At 38.6% G+C, this 13,321-nt stretch overlaps 1 protein-coding gene across 7 annotated transcripts; it reads right to left on the minus strand.

Annotated features, from left to right (window-relative positions):
- Nucleotides 1–36: 36 nt before the first annotated feature.
- Nucleotides 37–12,750, minus strand: dus1l (dihydrouridine synthase 1-like (S. cerevisiae)). 7 transcript variants are annotated; one of them, XM_044182050.1, is made up of 17 exons: nucleotides 12,551–12,739; nucleotides 11,297–11,581; nucleotides 11,013–11,121; nucleotides 10,835–10,885; nucleotides 10,524–10,636; nucleotides 10,213–10,295; nucleotides 9,895–9,998; nucleotides 9,597–9,744; nucleotides 8,576–8,672; nucleotides 6,373–6,461; nucleotides 5,944–6,113; nucleotides 5,795–5,832; nucleotides 5,317–5,392; nucleotides 3,794–3,931; nucleotides 1,795–1,856; nucleotides 1,219–1,277; nucleotides 37–455 (listed from the first exon to the last, which is right to left on the minus strand). In XM_044182050.1, the coding sequence occupies exons 1-16, from the start codon at nucleotides 12,728–12,730 to the stop codon at nucleotides 1,263–1,265; spliced, it is 1,758 nt and encodes a 585-aa protein (XP_044037985.1). In that variant the 5' UTR covers nucleotides 12,731–12,739; the 3' UTR covers nucleotides 37–455; nucleotides 1,219–1,262. The 7 variants fall into 7 exon arrangements, with proteins under 7 accessions (XP_044037985.1, XP_044037984.1, XP_044037988.1 ...); XM_044182049.1 differs by having other exon boundaries at nucleotides 37–1,277; XM_044182053.1 differs by lacking the exons at nucleotides 37–455; nucleotides 1,219–1,277 and having other exon boundaries at nucleotides 1,491–1,856; nucleotides 12,624–12,750.
- Nucleotides 12,751–13,321: the final 571 nt, after the last annotated feature.

Below are 13,321 nucleotides of genomic sequence, written 5' to 3' on the forward strand. Positions count from 1 at the left end.
AACACTTCTTACATCACCTGAAGAATCCATTTCAGCTGTCTTCAAAATGTCAAATTTTTATTTGTTCAGCTTCACATTAAGAAATAACCGTCTATACGGTAAACGGTGTTGGGTATACAAGTGTTGGTGTTGGTCCTTTTATCACTAAATTTGAATAAAGGCAGAGGGTCCAACTACTACTTCTCTTTTTTAAAAAGGGACAACACACATTAATTAACATCAATGTGATGTAAATGTGTCAGATTTAGCTAAAGCTAATTTTCATCTGCAGTCCCTGGGCAGGTTGATGTTACACTTCAAAAGAATCAAACAAGACCTACAAAAAGCAGACAAAGACAACATGTAGCTCTGAAATGAATCAGCTTCTGAATCACATTTTTGTCACAGAAGTGAACTCTCTGGTACGGATGGTAATGAAGATGGGTAGGTCCACCAGTCCACCACTTTCGTCCAGACTGCAATATATCAATGGATGGATGGATTGCCATGAATGTTTGTACAGACATTCACGTTCCTCATGTTATCCTATGAAACATCTACCATAATTACTGGTTTCTGGTCAAATATCAATTGCTGCTTCTTTTTCATATTAAACTCAGCAGTATCATCTCCTGTTTATCTTTGCAGTCCCAAATGACCAGCAAGCAGTAATGTGAATATGTAGTGCATTATACAGTAATTAATGTAGAGCATTATGATCATACTCTAAGGGCCTACTGAAGGCAAATTAAAAATTGCATTAAAGGGGTACTCCAACTATTTGGTATTGTACTTCCATAAAGTTTTTTTTTTAATAATTTATAATAATAAATAATAAATTAATGCAACAGAGTCCCAGATAGTCCCTAGTATGAGTTCAAGAAGTTCCAAAACTGCTGAATCCTACATTTCCCATAATGCATCTCAATAGTGTCTTTCATTAGAAACCTCCCTGCATGGTAAATGCCCATGTCTTTCAAACTCAGTTTGTGATGCAGGCTTTGTTTTTTACTCTTCAAGCCCAAGCTAAAAACAACCCTGATGACATCATTATGACATCATCAGACTTATTTTCTCAGACTTGACAAAGCTCCTCCAGAGCCAAAGAAGACATTATACAACTATTTTTATAGTCTGAGTAGTACTAATTATGAAGATTAGTATTAGACTATTTTTTTCATCTATTATATTTTACAATAAAAAAAAAAACAGTAAAATAATCTGACTTTATTGACTTACCTGTCATTTATGACAAATCTCATTCAAAATGTTGTGACTTAACATCATGTTTTCTGGTTCTAGTGATACAAGAAGATACATTTACAAATAAATTTTTTTTGTATTGTATTTGACTTGAATAGCCATTTTACTCTTTTCTATGAAAATTCTATAAATAATCACTAATTGCGTCATACTAACAATCTTCGTCAACATGGTCTATTCTGAAAACCATGATAACATTGCTCCAAAAAGTGCCTCTACAAAAACAAGCTAATATAATGAAGCTTAGCTGAGGTGGTAAGTCACGCAGATTTAATTTAATTTCATCTCATCATCAATTTAGGTTGTAGATGTTCGCCTAACCAATAGACACATTCATTAAATACATCATATTTGCAATGTGAATTAGTACGTCAGCACTTTAAAGATCATTTTAAAAAAATGTATTGTTTATGATGTTAGCAGAGGTGGCCTTCGTTTCAGCTGATTGAGCTGCATGACTTGTTGAGGGATAAATGTTAAACTAACTTAAAAGAAGAAGTGAAAAATCCAGGCTTATGTCTTTTATATTTTTTAAAAATAAAAACAAGATACCTCAAGAATAGATGCAGAAAGAACGAGGCCCACATCAGCCTCTAATTCCAACAAGCTGGCACCTATAAAAATGCAGAGAAGAGGTTGGTAGAGGCTACAAAATGTTGTGAGGATCGTTAAAATTTTTTCTAGTTAAAATTAGTATGGTAACAACAATTTATTGATAAAGGACATTTTGGGAAAGGTCTGATGTTGTACTTTAAAGGCCCTGAAAACATAGTTTTTCAATTTTCTGCCAAAGTTACAGCAATTTTAGTTATTTCACACAAGAGATTTCTGTATTTGTGTTTTCGTCTGTGCTCTTCTCACTGGTTTAACATAGGCGGGGCTAAACTGATAAACATGTGATGTCACCTACATCTGTGCACCAATCAGGATTATCAACTTTTGAAAAGGTATCTGATGACAGGGTTGCTTGTTATCAGATCACTGTCAATCAAATCTGCTCAAATCACACCCACACTGTCTCGATGAAGGAGATAGCTGAGTTTCTGTGACAAATAATACCTAACGATGACTTTCTTACAAACTTCAGTTGTTTAATTGTTGCTTATTTTGTCAGGAATATTTAATGTCAGAGAAATACTTAGGATATGAAATGTTTTCAGGGGCTTTAAGTTGGATGAGAGGTTCAATATCAATTACCTGTCTTTGCATTCAGTAGAGAAATTGGACAATTTCTAGGATAGCTTAGCACAAAGACTAGAATCACAGGAAACAGCTAGCCTCCATTTTTGATGGAGCTAGGCTAGCTTCTAATCTTTGTGCTAAGCTTACAGAAATTCATTTGACATACAGCTTATTATCTATCTATCTAGGTGACAAAAAAAAACATCTTTCCCAAAATATCAGTGTTTCTTTTTACACTGTATGCACAATTAGCACCTTTAAATACATTTCTTTTGGATTGTGTAGTCACTGAGTATGTCTTGACAACAGCAGATGAAGCACCACTTTGATCTTGCTCTCCCTTTTTTCCCCCCTCATGAGCTCAAGTTCCTATCTGGATAGGCAGTGGTACTTCTAATCAAAAGGCACATACATAAGTCAATGCACTGCAAACCTTTAGCCAAAATAAATAGGTTATCTAATGAGTTGAAAATGTGACCACATTCTTGACCTTAAATGAAAGAATAAAACCTGTAATGACAAGGTATTTTCTCCATGAATCTGACAGTTACTGAATATTTTAACTTTTGTGGCTCAGTAACAACTCTGCACAAAATAATGTTCTAACTTATCCTCATAAAATCTTTGTCTTAAAAATAAAAGATGACAGAATGAGTTGAGTAACACTTCCATTTCAGTGAGGACACTTCCCAACTGTCCCATCAAAAAAAAAAAAAAAAAAAAAAAAAAAAAAAAAAAGGAAGACGAAAAAAAAGACAATCCAAGCTAATAATTATCCTATAAATCCACATGAAATAAAAAAAATATTTTTGTTACTTTATTGTTTTGGTCTGCTGATCAGTGTCCATCCATATTTCACCATCAGTCCCGAACAGTTGTTGTTGAGGTTACTTAGCAGCTGTATATACTGTATATCCTGACTAATCATTGGCTACCTTTACATACACACACTAACCTTGTTACCTGACGGTTCAATTACCCTCCAATTGCATCTCTCTATTGACCGAATAAACACGACAGCTTGCCCCTCATGTGTTCTTCGCCAGCTAAATAAATCAAAGTAGGTCCGCACAACAGCTGAGGCATTTGGACCGAACTGTTCTTCATCAGGTCAGACAACTTGATGAAGACCAAGATGGTTGAACTGTTGTGTGAACCTACTTTAACTTTTTGACATCAAAATGTTTCGAGGGTGTTGTGAGTGTTAACTCGTCCGATCATCAGAGAAATGACTTTAACCAGGTTAGTCCTACTCAGTTGTGACAGCTCAGTGCTGTATTAGCGGGAGTATGATTTGTTGCATGTAGAGATAGCCATAGTCCTGCTCATAGTGGTAGCTGTGTCTTGGACTACTCCTTTAGCTCTTTACTTGGATCTGGGAGAGGCTGTGGAGAGCTGCTGCTTCTCTCTGTCTCTGTGGCCAAGCCCTCCTTCCTCTCGTCCTCCCTCCTCTCATCCTCCTCAGCTTTCTGTTTCTCTGCCTTGGTCTTGAACCTCAGCCCGTGGCCTGTCAACCACAGGACATACAGATTATTTTCATTATTATTTAGTCTATTTTTTCCATTAACTGTCTGCAAATAGTAAAGTGAGCTGCAAGTGATATCTTCAAATTGCTTACTTTGGGTGCTTTCACACCTAACATATTTGGTTCAGTTCAGATTAACTCTGGAAGGTTTAACTGTTTAGTTTGGTTTGTTTAGGCTGGTGTGAAAGCTGTCAATCAAACTCTGGTGTGGACTAAACAACCAGACCAAGACTGCCTGATATGGAGGGTCCCTAAATTCAAAAGATAAACTACTGTTAAAAACACCTGCTTATCGTGAACTGTTAAGAATGCCATCTCCGATCTGTATGAGTGATGTATAGCCTTTATGTACACAAGATTATTTGGTAATCACGGTAACACGTCTGCATGTGTGCACGAGGATTTCCCCTGATATAAACAAGTTAAAGGTCCAGTGTGTAGGATTTAGTGGCATCTAGCGGTGAAATCACAGTTTGCAACCATTTCAATACTGCTCGCATCACCCTCCCTTTCCAAGCGTGTAGGAGAAACTACGGTGGCCTCGAAAAACGTGAATGGCCGTATCTAGAGCCAGTGTTTGGTTTGTCCGTTCTGGGATACTGTAGAAACATGGCAGTGCAACATGGCGGCCTCTGTGGAAGGAGACCGCTTCCTATGTAGATAACAGCGTATTCTAAGGCAATGAGAACATAATTATAATTTTAAGGTGATAATACAATAATGAAAACATACTTATGAATATTATATTCTATTTCTGGCAATAGCTCCTCCTAAATGTTACACACTGGACCTTTAAAATGAGTTAAAACAGAGGTGTGCTTGTGTCCTACTCTGTGTATTTTAGCAGTTTAGCAGTTCCCCAATAAAAAGTGAGTGAAACATAGTGACCACACAGTAGCTATCCTCCTGCAATATAATATTTTCAGTACAAAATACCTATTTTCTGCCCAGTTTCTATCTGCTGTGTGACACCGTGACACTGCGATTGGTTTGTTAGTAATAAATCAGTATGAACATGAACCACACCAGAACTAAAACGTAACAATGTACCTTTTCTTTTTTCACTGCTCTGGACCAAATGAACTGAACTACAGGTGTGAACGCACCCTTAGTTTGACCAACTGTCCATAAGCCCAAATGGTTTCAACCAGCAAATGTTTGATACTTTTACTTGATAAATGACTGAAATAGTTCATTGATTATAAAAAGTGTCATTGGTAAATTTTCTGTTCATCAATGAATCAGCTAAGGGACTGTGCGAAAATACTGGGGTGGGAAGGGCGGCTGAAAACATCACAGCACTCATTTGTACAATTTGCTGACACTGTTATCTGTGTGTGTGTGTGTGTGTGTGTGTGTGTACTGACTTGGGCAGTCTGCCACCTCCTTGTAGGACATCTTCTTACAGCAGCCTCGACACAGGTTGAAGACACATTTATTTCCCTGCAGAGCAAAATAAAACAATATCAAGCACTGTGGTTGGTGATCAAACAAATGCACTGGAAATTTCTTCCTGATTCTTTGCTTAAGTTTAACAAAGTAGAAGGAAACAGAGAGAATTTCATGCACAGACGCCTTTACAAAAGGACGTCTTCCATGGAAATCCTTTTATATATCTACAGCTACATTGAACAAACGCCTTATTGTTTTAACAAAGTTTATCATTACAGCTTCTTATTTACATTGACTTTTCCTTGAGCTAGTGGGGATCTGTGGCACCTGTGATGACAACTGACTGTACATCACTACTCAACCCTATTTGGGCTCTTCTGTCACCATTAATCAAATGAAGTGTACACACACTCACACACGCACACGCACACGGTGTTTAAACTGACTGCTTACCTTTGGGTTCCCACACTGTTCACATTTGATGTACTTGGCTGCAGGAGGAAAGAAGAGGGACACTTTGTCAGATTTTAGTAGTATTCTACTTGTATGTTTCAGAGGAGGAACTCAGCAGTTCGAGCTGAAACGTGACAGGTTAGACTCACGTTTCTGCTCGGGACAGAAGTTCTTGTTGGGGTTTCGGGATCTCTTTTTCTGCTTGTTTTTGGAGAGCGTGTCAGCTATTCCGTCTGAGTCCTCCAGTGCCCTCTTCTGACACATGGTCTTCTTTACCTCTGAACCCTGGCTGGTACCGTTGGCAACTGGCTCCTTTGGACTGTAAGGGATAGTTAGTAAAATTAATATGCGAAAGACTGGTCCTCAGGATTCTTCCCTGGTGTCAATCAAAGCTCAGTTTTTGGTTATTGTTCTTTGAATATATTTTCCCAAGAAATACCAAATGTCAATATAAAACCTTATTTTTCCTGCATGCTGTGATACTCCATTAGATCTCACTATCCAAGATTAGATTACTTTGCTGTGGTGCTAACATCTACGATGAGAATTGTATGAATCTGTCTCAGTCGGTGACTCACGCAGGTCTGACATATGGCTGGCAGATCCAGTGGGGTAATGGCAGGCCGCCCTCCTTCTCTTCCACATCCTTTCCTTTGGCTATCTCCTCCTGTACAGACACACATACAGCTACAGGTATAGAAGACCAGTCTGCATGTGTGTATATTTTGTAGGGCTGGACCCGAATATTCGACTATTCAGATATTCGTTAGTTGGGTAGGTATTCGATTTTCAATTTGGGATTTGGATATTCGCACACACACCTACACCTCTGTCTCTTACCGCACACCCCCGCACACACACACACACACTCCGGCTTTTCCCACCCCGTCTGTTTCTCTCGCTGTATCTGACATATCGAAACCAACATGGTACCGAATGACATCAATAATGACACGGATAAAAAGTCAAAGTCAAAAGTCACTCAGCAAACCGCTGACTGTCCAAGACCACATTTCCACCTGCTATTATCATGCAATGTGTATCTGAATATTTTACCTAGATACGGAAAAATGCATGTCAATGCAAGATATACTATACATGTACACAGAATGCATTGCAAGCAGAATGTGTTCAGATCAGTCAGACCACATATGGAGAAGGTCTGGCTAGCACTGTGACTGAATCTATGCCAGGTGTTAATTACATCTGTTCATATTGGCTACATTTTTAAGGGAAAAAAAAAAAACAACCTTCCCAACAAGTGGAAAGGACAACTAAATCTGCCTGTCAAAACGGTACTGGTAGAAGCAACTAAGAAAAAGTAAGTAGAGCACATAAAGCAAGATCATGCCAAGCTGGCACTACTGCCATCAAGCTTCTCTACTGGCACCGATTAGCTTTCACATTATGAGTAATCTTAGCCACGTTAGCAAGGATAACAAGTAGCCTACGGATGCCTTCAGCTATCGCCATCTGTCACATAACCATCGCCCATTGCAAATACAATGGGGGTAGAACGAAGGTGGTAAGTGATATATACACATGAACGTACAGTGGTTCAATATCTAACCCTTAACTAACATCATCTGATACAGACTCTGTTGGGTAGAACATGTGTCCAGCCAGTGGTTATCAAGTTAAGTCTGGTGTCTGACTGCCAGTAGAGCACAAGTTTTTCCCCTCACATCCCCACCTGACTGTGACTGACTGAGCCCTTTGCCTCAACAGTGCAACATGTTGCTCTGTTTAATTACAGTGCTAACTGCTGAAGTGAATCAGACAGATCCTGACGCATCTCATCTTGTGATCAATTTAGTTCTAAGATGATCTTTCTCATCTTACTCCTTAAATATGTGGCCTTTGCTGTGTGAATTAGCACCTCTGCTCATTTAACCATAATATATTTTATAAAAGTGTAAAAGTTTCTTCTGATGTTAGCAGAGGTGCTCTTTATTTCAAGTGAGGCATGGCGCCTCTTCTATTACATGCTGCGGGAAACCCTGCAGGCGTAAATGCAAAGGCCTGTGATGAGATGTCATTATCCAGATAATGTATCCAGATACAGACTGCATGTTAATACCAGCTAAAAATGGGTCATAAAAATATCTGATGCTAGACAAAGCGCATTAGCTAATGAATAATGCTGCTTATTGTCATACAGTATGACTCCACTCCAGTGTTGTGCATGAACACACTCAAAGAGCGCTGTTCATTGATGACGCTCATGTTTTTGGTGAACGGTGAACTGAATGTATCCGTTTGCAACTAATGAACATGAACGTTAGCGTCACTCCCGCAAGAGTTACCGACGCACTGTGTTTTATGCAGTCTATGGTTTTACGGCACCCGGCACGCCGGTGTTTTGGGTCACAGAACCTGATGGATAACAGATTTTTGAAATGTCACATCGAGCTGAAGCATCCGACCAGTCTTGGGAAATATGTGAATCAATAAGTGAATGATGATCACAATAAATCAGGGTAAGACCACGAGCCAACAGCCGTAAAGTACCTCCACCCGAGTCAAACTCACAGCATTTTGTAAAAAAACTGAAGAAATGAACGTGAATTAGTTCATTTTTTGGTACTGTGAATTTAGTTAAAAATTCAAAATTGTGAACTATGAATGTAAACTAGTTCATTTTAATCTGTGTGAACTGAACTTTGAGCTAGCTGTTAGGGCTGCTTTTTGTTTTACCTCTCTCCTTCCATCAGGTAGCTACAGAACAACAAATTAACTGTTTCCCAGTCCTGCTTTGTTAAAACTGCTGTTTGCTGTTACCTGGCATCGCAGCCTCAGCTGTTTGCTGACATCGGCCAAACCCTCGAGGGTCTTCACCTTGGCCAAATCCTCCCTCAGGTCGTGGTGGATCTGTAGCCTAGTGACAAGACATTGTTGCAGATTACGTATTTAAAAAATAAAAATAAAAATTACAACAACAAAAAAAAATCGTTAGATTTAAAATTACTCAGAAATGTTGGATGTCTTCCCTGAATAGACAGGACTACAGTACACAGGAAAGGCTAAAAGCCATATCACAGTATAACATAATATCAATATGTATTGTAATATAGTATTTTTTCTAGAAAATTAATTGATAAACCATCAATATAGAAAATTGCCAAACAGAAATGTTTGCCATGGGCTTACACAGCTAATTTAATAACCAAGTCACTATACTTCATCACATTCATGTAAACATCAATATGACCATTAAGCAGTCCTGCTAATTCAAGAGACGTTAAAGGGATACAGTAGCTACCTACCAAAATATAAACGGTATCTGACAATAGAGAAATTACATGGTATACTTGGTCATATTGCCCACCTCTAATACTACAACATGAATATTTTTACTTGTCAGCTACAACAAAATGCCATTTAAATAAGAAGCTTGGGTTTGAGACTAAATCAGCATCTTGAAATCTCACCAAGCAACAAAAATAAACCCATCATTTCAGGATCGGAACCCCCCCCCACAAAAACCAAGATAATGACTATATGAAAGACACGTTACCACTTTTTTAAAGTATTCCCACTGGAGTTGTGGCTGACTTTTGGTCCTTAATGATTATAATACTAGTCCCAATATAAGATGATATTCTATATTTTTCTTCAGTGTATTTACATTCTATAGTTTCTTCTCTATATAGTTATAATTATATATTTTCTTTGTAAGTGGCGGAGTGGAAAACCATCATATGTATGTTGCATTTCAGGTATAAGGTAAATGCATATGTGTACACACACACACACACACACACACACACACATATACATACATACAGAAAGAGAGACATACGTGTGGTGCCAGAGCTTGAAGAGGTGGGCTCGTACATAGGACAGAGTGCAGGGGGGACGCTGCTTCACCACCTCGAGATATTCCTCAGCCATCTCCCACACTGGGGGGCTGCATCCCTCAAACAGTGCTGGGTTGTGGAGGTTACCCTCTAAAAACAATACAAAAATGGACACAAATTAGTTTCAAAACAATGCATATCCTGAGCCAGAATGCACATTATATATCATCTATTTACATCAATGAATTAGGAAAACAGGTGTGTTTGTTAAAAAATGAGACAATTTTAGGTATTCTTAACCTGCACTCATAACTCCTTGCACTCCTGTCTCCTGAATGCAGCGCAACACATCACTCAAGTGCTGAATGTTGCCATTTGCAAACACTGGAATATTTACTGCCTTCCTGTAACAAAAACAAACCAAACAGTTATTGAAAATATGTTGTTCTCCAGGATGAGGCACTATGAGTCATTTGATTTTGTTTTAATCAAAAGACTCATAAATATAGCACAAAGGAGCCCCAAACTATTAGTTTGAGACCATTGAAAGAGCTGGACAAATGTTCCAGATTAAATACAGTACATGTGAAGGATTAAAACAAGGTGATGGTAACTCACTGTACTGCCTTGATGTGCTCCCAGCTAGCGATACCTGTCATGGCTCCTTTCTGGTCTTTGGTTCTGCCATGCACTGTTAGCAGCTGGAAAGAGATTTGACAAAGCCAAATGTAGGACTTTTTAAGACCTTTTGTAATGCTTTGTTAAACTGCATTAAAAGGCAGATTTTACATATAAATATAAACAAACCTTCTGAAATTAAAGATAATATTTTACATTTTAAAGGACTGTTAATTAATCTCTGTTTGGTTAAACATTGAGCACAGAACCACAGAAGCAGTGGATTCTTAAAATTAGCACTGTGATCACACCTGACATCCAGCTTTCTCCAGCATCTGGGCATAGTGGACCGTCTTTTCGATCTCCTTGAACACACGGATCTTACATGTGATGGGCACCGAGAGCTTTTCATTGGCTAACCTGACTATAAAATAAGAGGGAAATTGTAGGTGTTTGAGACAGTAAAACTGCAGTGATTTATAAAACACAAAATAATAAAAAATTGAGAGAACAACTGTGTTCACGTGGCACTACACTGATGCAAGAACTGTGATTTTTTTTTTTTTTTTTTAGAATTGTCAGAGATCATCCCAAAGTGCTACAATAAGTTAAACAGACTTACCCATTTTCTCTAACAGCTCCCATTCATCTTGTAGGAAAACTCCATAGTGCCCTAAGAAACAAGCACCAAGACAGGTTAATTTTCCTTTCACTCTGTCGTCTGCAAGGTTGGCATACAACCACTAGGAGTCGCCAAAGTCAGAAATTCAGTAGTTTATTTCTGCAGGAACAGTGCGTACCTCTCTTAGCGATCATCTGCGGACAGCCCAGGTTGAGGTCAATAGCATCACAGTAGTCCTGGGCTAGCAGAGCTGCCTGAAGGAACACCTCTGGATCATTGGCACAAAACTGACATGCAGGGAATGCAACACTGTGATTTACAATTTTAATGTAAGGTGTAAATTCACATAAAATGCCTTGTGACAAGCCTGTGATGACTGCACAAGATAATGAACATGCTGGGGAATTTCCAGCGGTGCTACAGTTTACCGTCATTAACAATCTTGCCTGTGTGGATCCTCACCTGTGTGATGAGAGGTCTGTCCTCTTCAGACACCTCATTGTAGAGGTTTTCTCTCCTGTAGTTGGCGTCGCGAACGAACACCTGAGCATGCAGCATGGGGGTGTAGCACAGCTGAGCGCCGTGGCGGCGGCTCAGCAGTCGCCAGGCCAGCTCGCTCTGGTCCACCATGGGTGCCACCACAAAGCGTGCTTCTTTCAGGGTCTTCCTCCAGAACTCAAAGCCCTGGAGCTTGGCCATCACAGCTGACTTCACCAGAACAGGAAGGACAAAAATGAATGAAAGACCCTGCAAAAAAAGTGGTTTCTTGCTTAGCAACACAACGGACACTGGACAGACTAAGGAAAGGTACTGTCAAAGTATTGAAACTTAACTTTTAACTGTGTTGAATTGCAAAACATGAAAGGGGAAATATGAAGATGTTAGGACGCTAATAACAAAATTTGGGAATGCAGTTTTAAATGTGCAACCTTTTACTACCCAAGACAATTTTGAGTCTGGGGATTTTCTCTGGCACTAAAATTTAACAAGTTTCTTCTTGAGTGTGGTATTCCGTCTCTCTTTCCAACCCCAGCATTAGCCTTCTATCTAGTCTAGCCATTTCCCCTATATTTATGGCGTGGTTAGCTTACTTAGCATTAGTAAAATATAATATATATCTATATATAAATCCTAAAATACGACTGTCTATTTCTTGGTATATAAGTTAGTTTGTTAATTTCAACCCAGCAGTGAACACATGAACTTCCCCCAAGTACCTAAAGTTACTTTCAAGTGGCTACCAGTTTAACAATGAAGTAAATATTTTTCATTGAGGCCGACGACTTAAAAGCAGAATTCCAAAATGTAGCTAGCTACACACTTACTGTACATACTGTAGCTTAACTAGCTGTATTGCAAGCTTAAACAACATTTCACTTTACTCCTAACGTTAGCAAGAGCGAAGTTGACAACTCAACATTTTTGTTGGTTTCGAATGTTTCTGTTTTTGACTTTCTACTGTCTGCCTCAGTAGTTAATAACATTTAACGTTACCACAAACTAATTAGTTAGCTATGTCTGTGCTGTAGCCTACTGTCATTTAGCTAGCAAAGCTAACTGCAGTCAGTTGACATGTAACGTTAGCACATGATACACCACCGCACTACATACTATAACGAGTTTGACAGAAAATGGATCAGTTATGTTTCTCTGGCAGAATCATGCACTGCTCTGGTCATGTACTAACTGTACTTATCAATATATATCTTGTTTCACCTGTAATACTATGATATTTGCTGAGTATTCCCGGCGCAGCACTTTCCAACTGAGTGCAGTAGCGAAATAGTACCGGTGAGAAACTTCGTCTTCGTCTTCGTCTTCGTCTTCCTTTTCCTTTTCCTTTTCCTCGTCGTAGTCGTCTTCTTCTTCTTCTTGGTTATAATGGTTGGTATCCATCTAATTTGGTGTATTGTCGCCCCCTTCCGCTGCGGTGTATGGAACACACATGAAAGCAGTGGCGAAAAATAAGAAGTCAGACCCTTTACTTAATTCAAAGTAGTAGTAACTGAACCATGTAAAATACTTAGTTACAAATAAAAGCCCTGGATTACTTAAGTAAAAGTACATAAGTATTAGCAGCAAAATGTGCTTCTAGTATCAAAAGTAGAAGCACTTGTTATGCTGTTACTGTGAGTGTTACAATATTATATATTATTGGATTGTTAATACTAATATGTTAACAGCAGTTGTAGTTGGTCGAGGTGGCGCTTTTAACTACTTAATATACTGTTGGCCAGTTTAATCTGTAAAAATGTATTTATGTTTTGTATGTAAAATTTTAATTTTAGCACACAGAAATGCTCAAGTATAGGTTGCATCAAAACTGCAGTTAATTCCAGTACTTCAGTATACACCACCATTGGTGAGTGTGCCAATTTATGAACAACAAATTGTGCTTCAAAAGTTATTACATCTTTTACAAAGAAGTGATTGGAATAAGCTGTTTGCCTGATTGCCTTCATGGATTCCATCACTGAAAACATTCTG

This window comes from Siniperca chuatsi, linkage group LG21 (assembly GCF_020085105.1).
Source record: "Siniperca chuatsi isolate FFG_IHB_CAS linkage group LG21, ASM2008510v1, whole genome shotgun sequence".
Lineage (NCBI taxonomy): Eukaryota > Metazoa > Chordata > Actinopteri > Centrarchiformes > Sinipercidae > Siniperca > Siniperca chuatsi.

What these genes read in the sequence shown, in the direction of transcription:
- dus1l (XM_044182048.1), bottom strand. Translation starts at nt 12,730, where the DNA reads ATGGATACCAACCATTATAACCAAGAAGAAGAAGAAGACGACTACGAC. An exon ending in GCAAGGAGTTATGAGTGCAG is followed by an intron (nt 9,745 to 9,894) that starts GTTAAGAATACC and finishes TATTGTTTTTAG; the next exon opens with AGGGTAACCTCCACAACCCA. An exon ending in AGCTGAGGCTGCGATGCCAG is followed by an intron (nt 6,462 to 8,575) that starts GTAACAGCAAAC and finishes GTGTCTGTACAG; the next exon opens with GAGGAGATAGCCAAAGGAAA.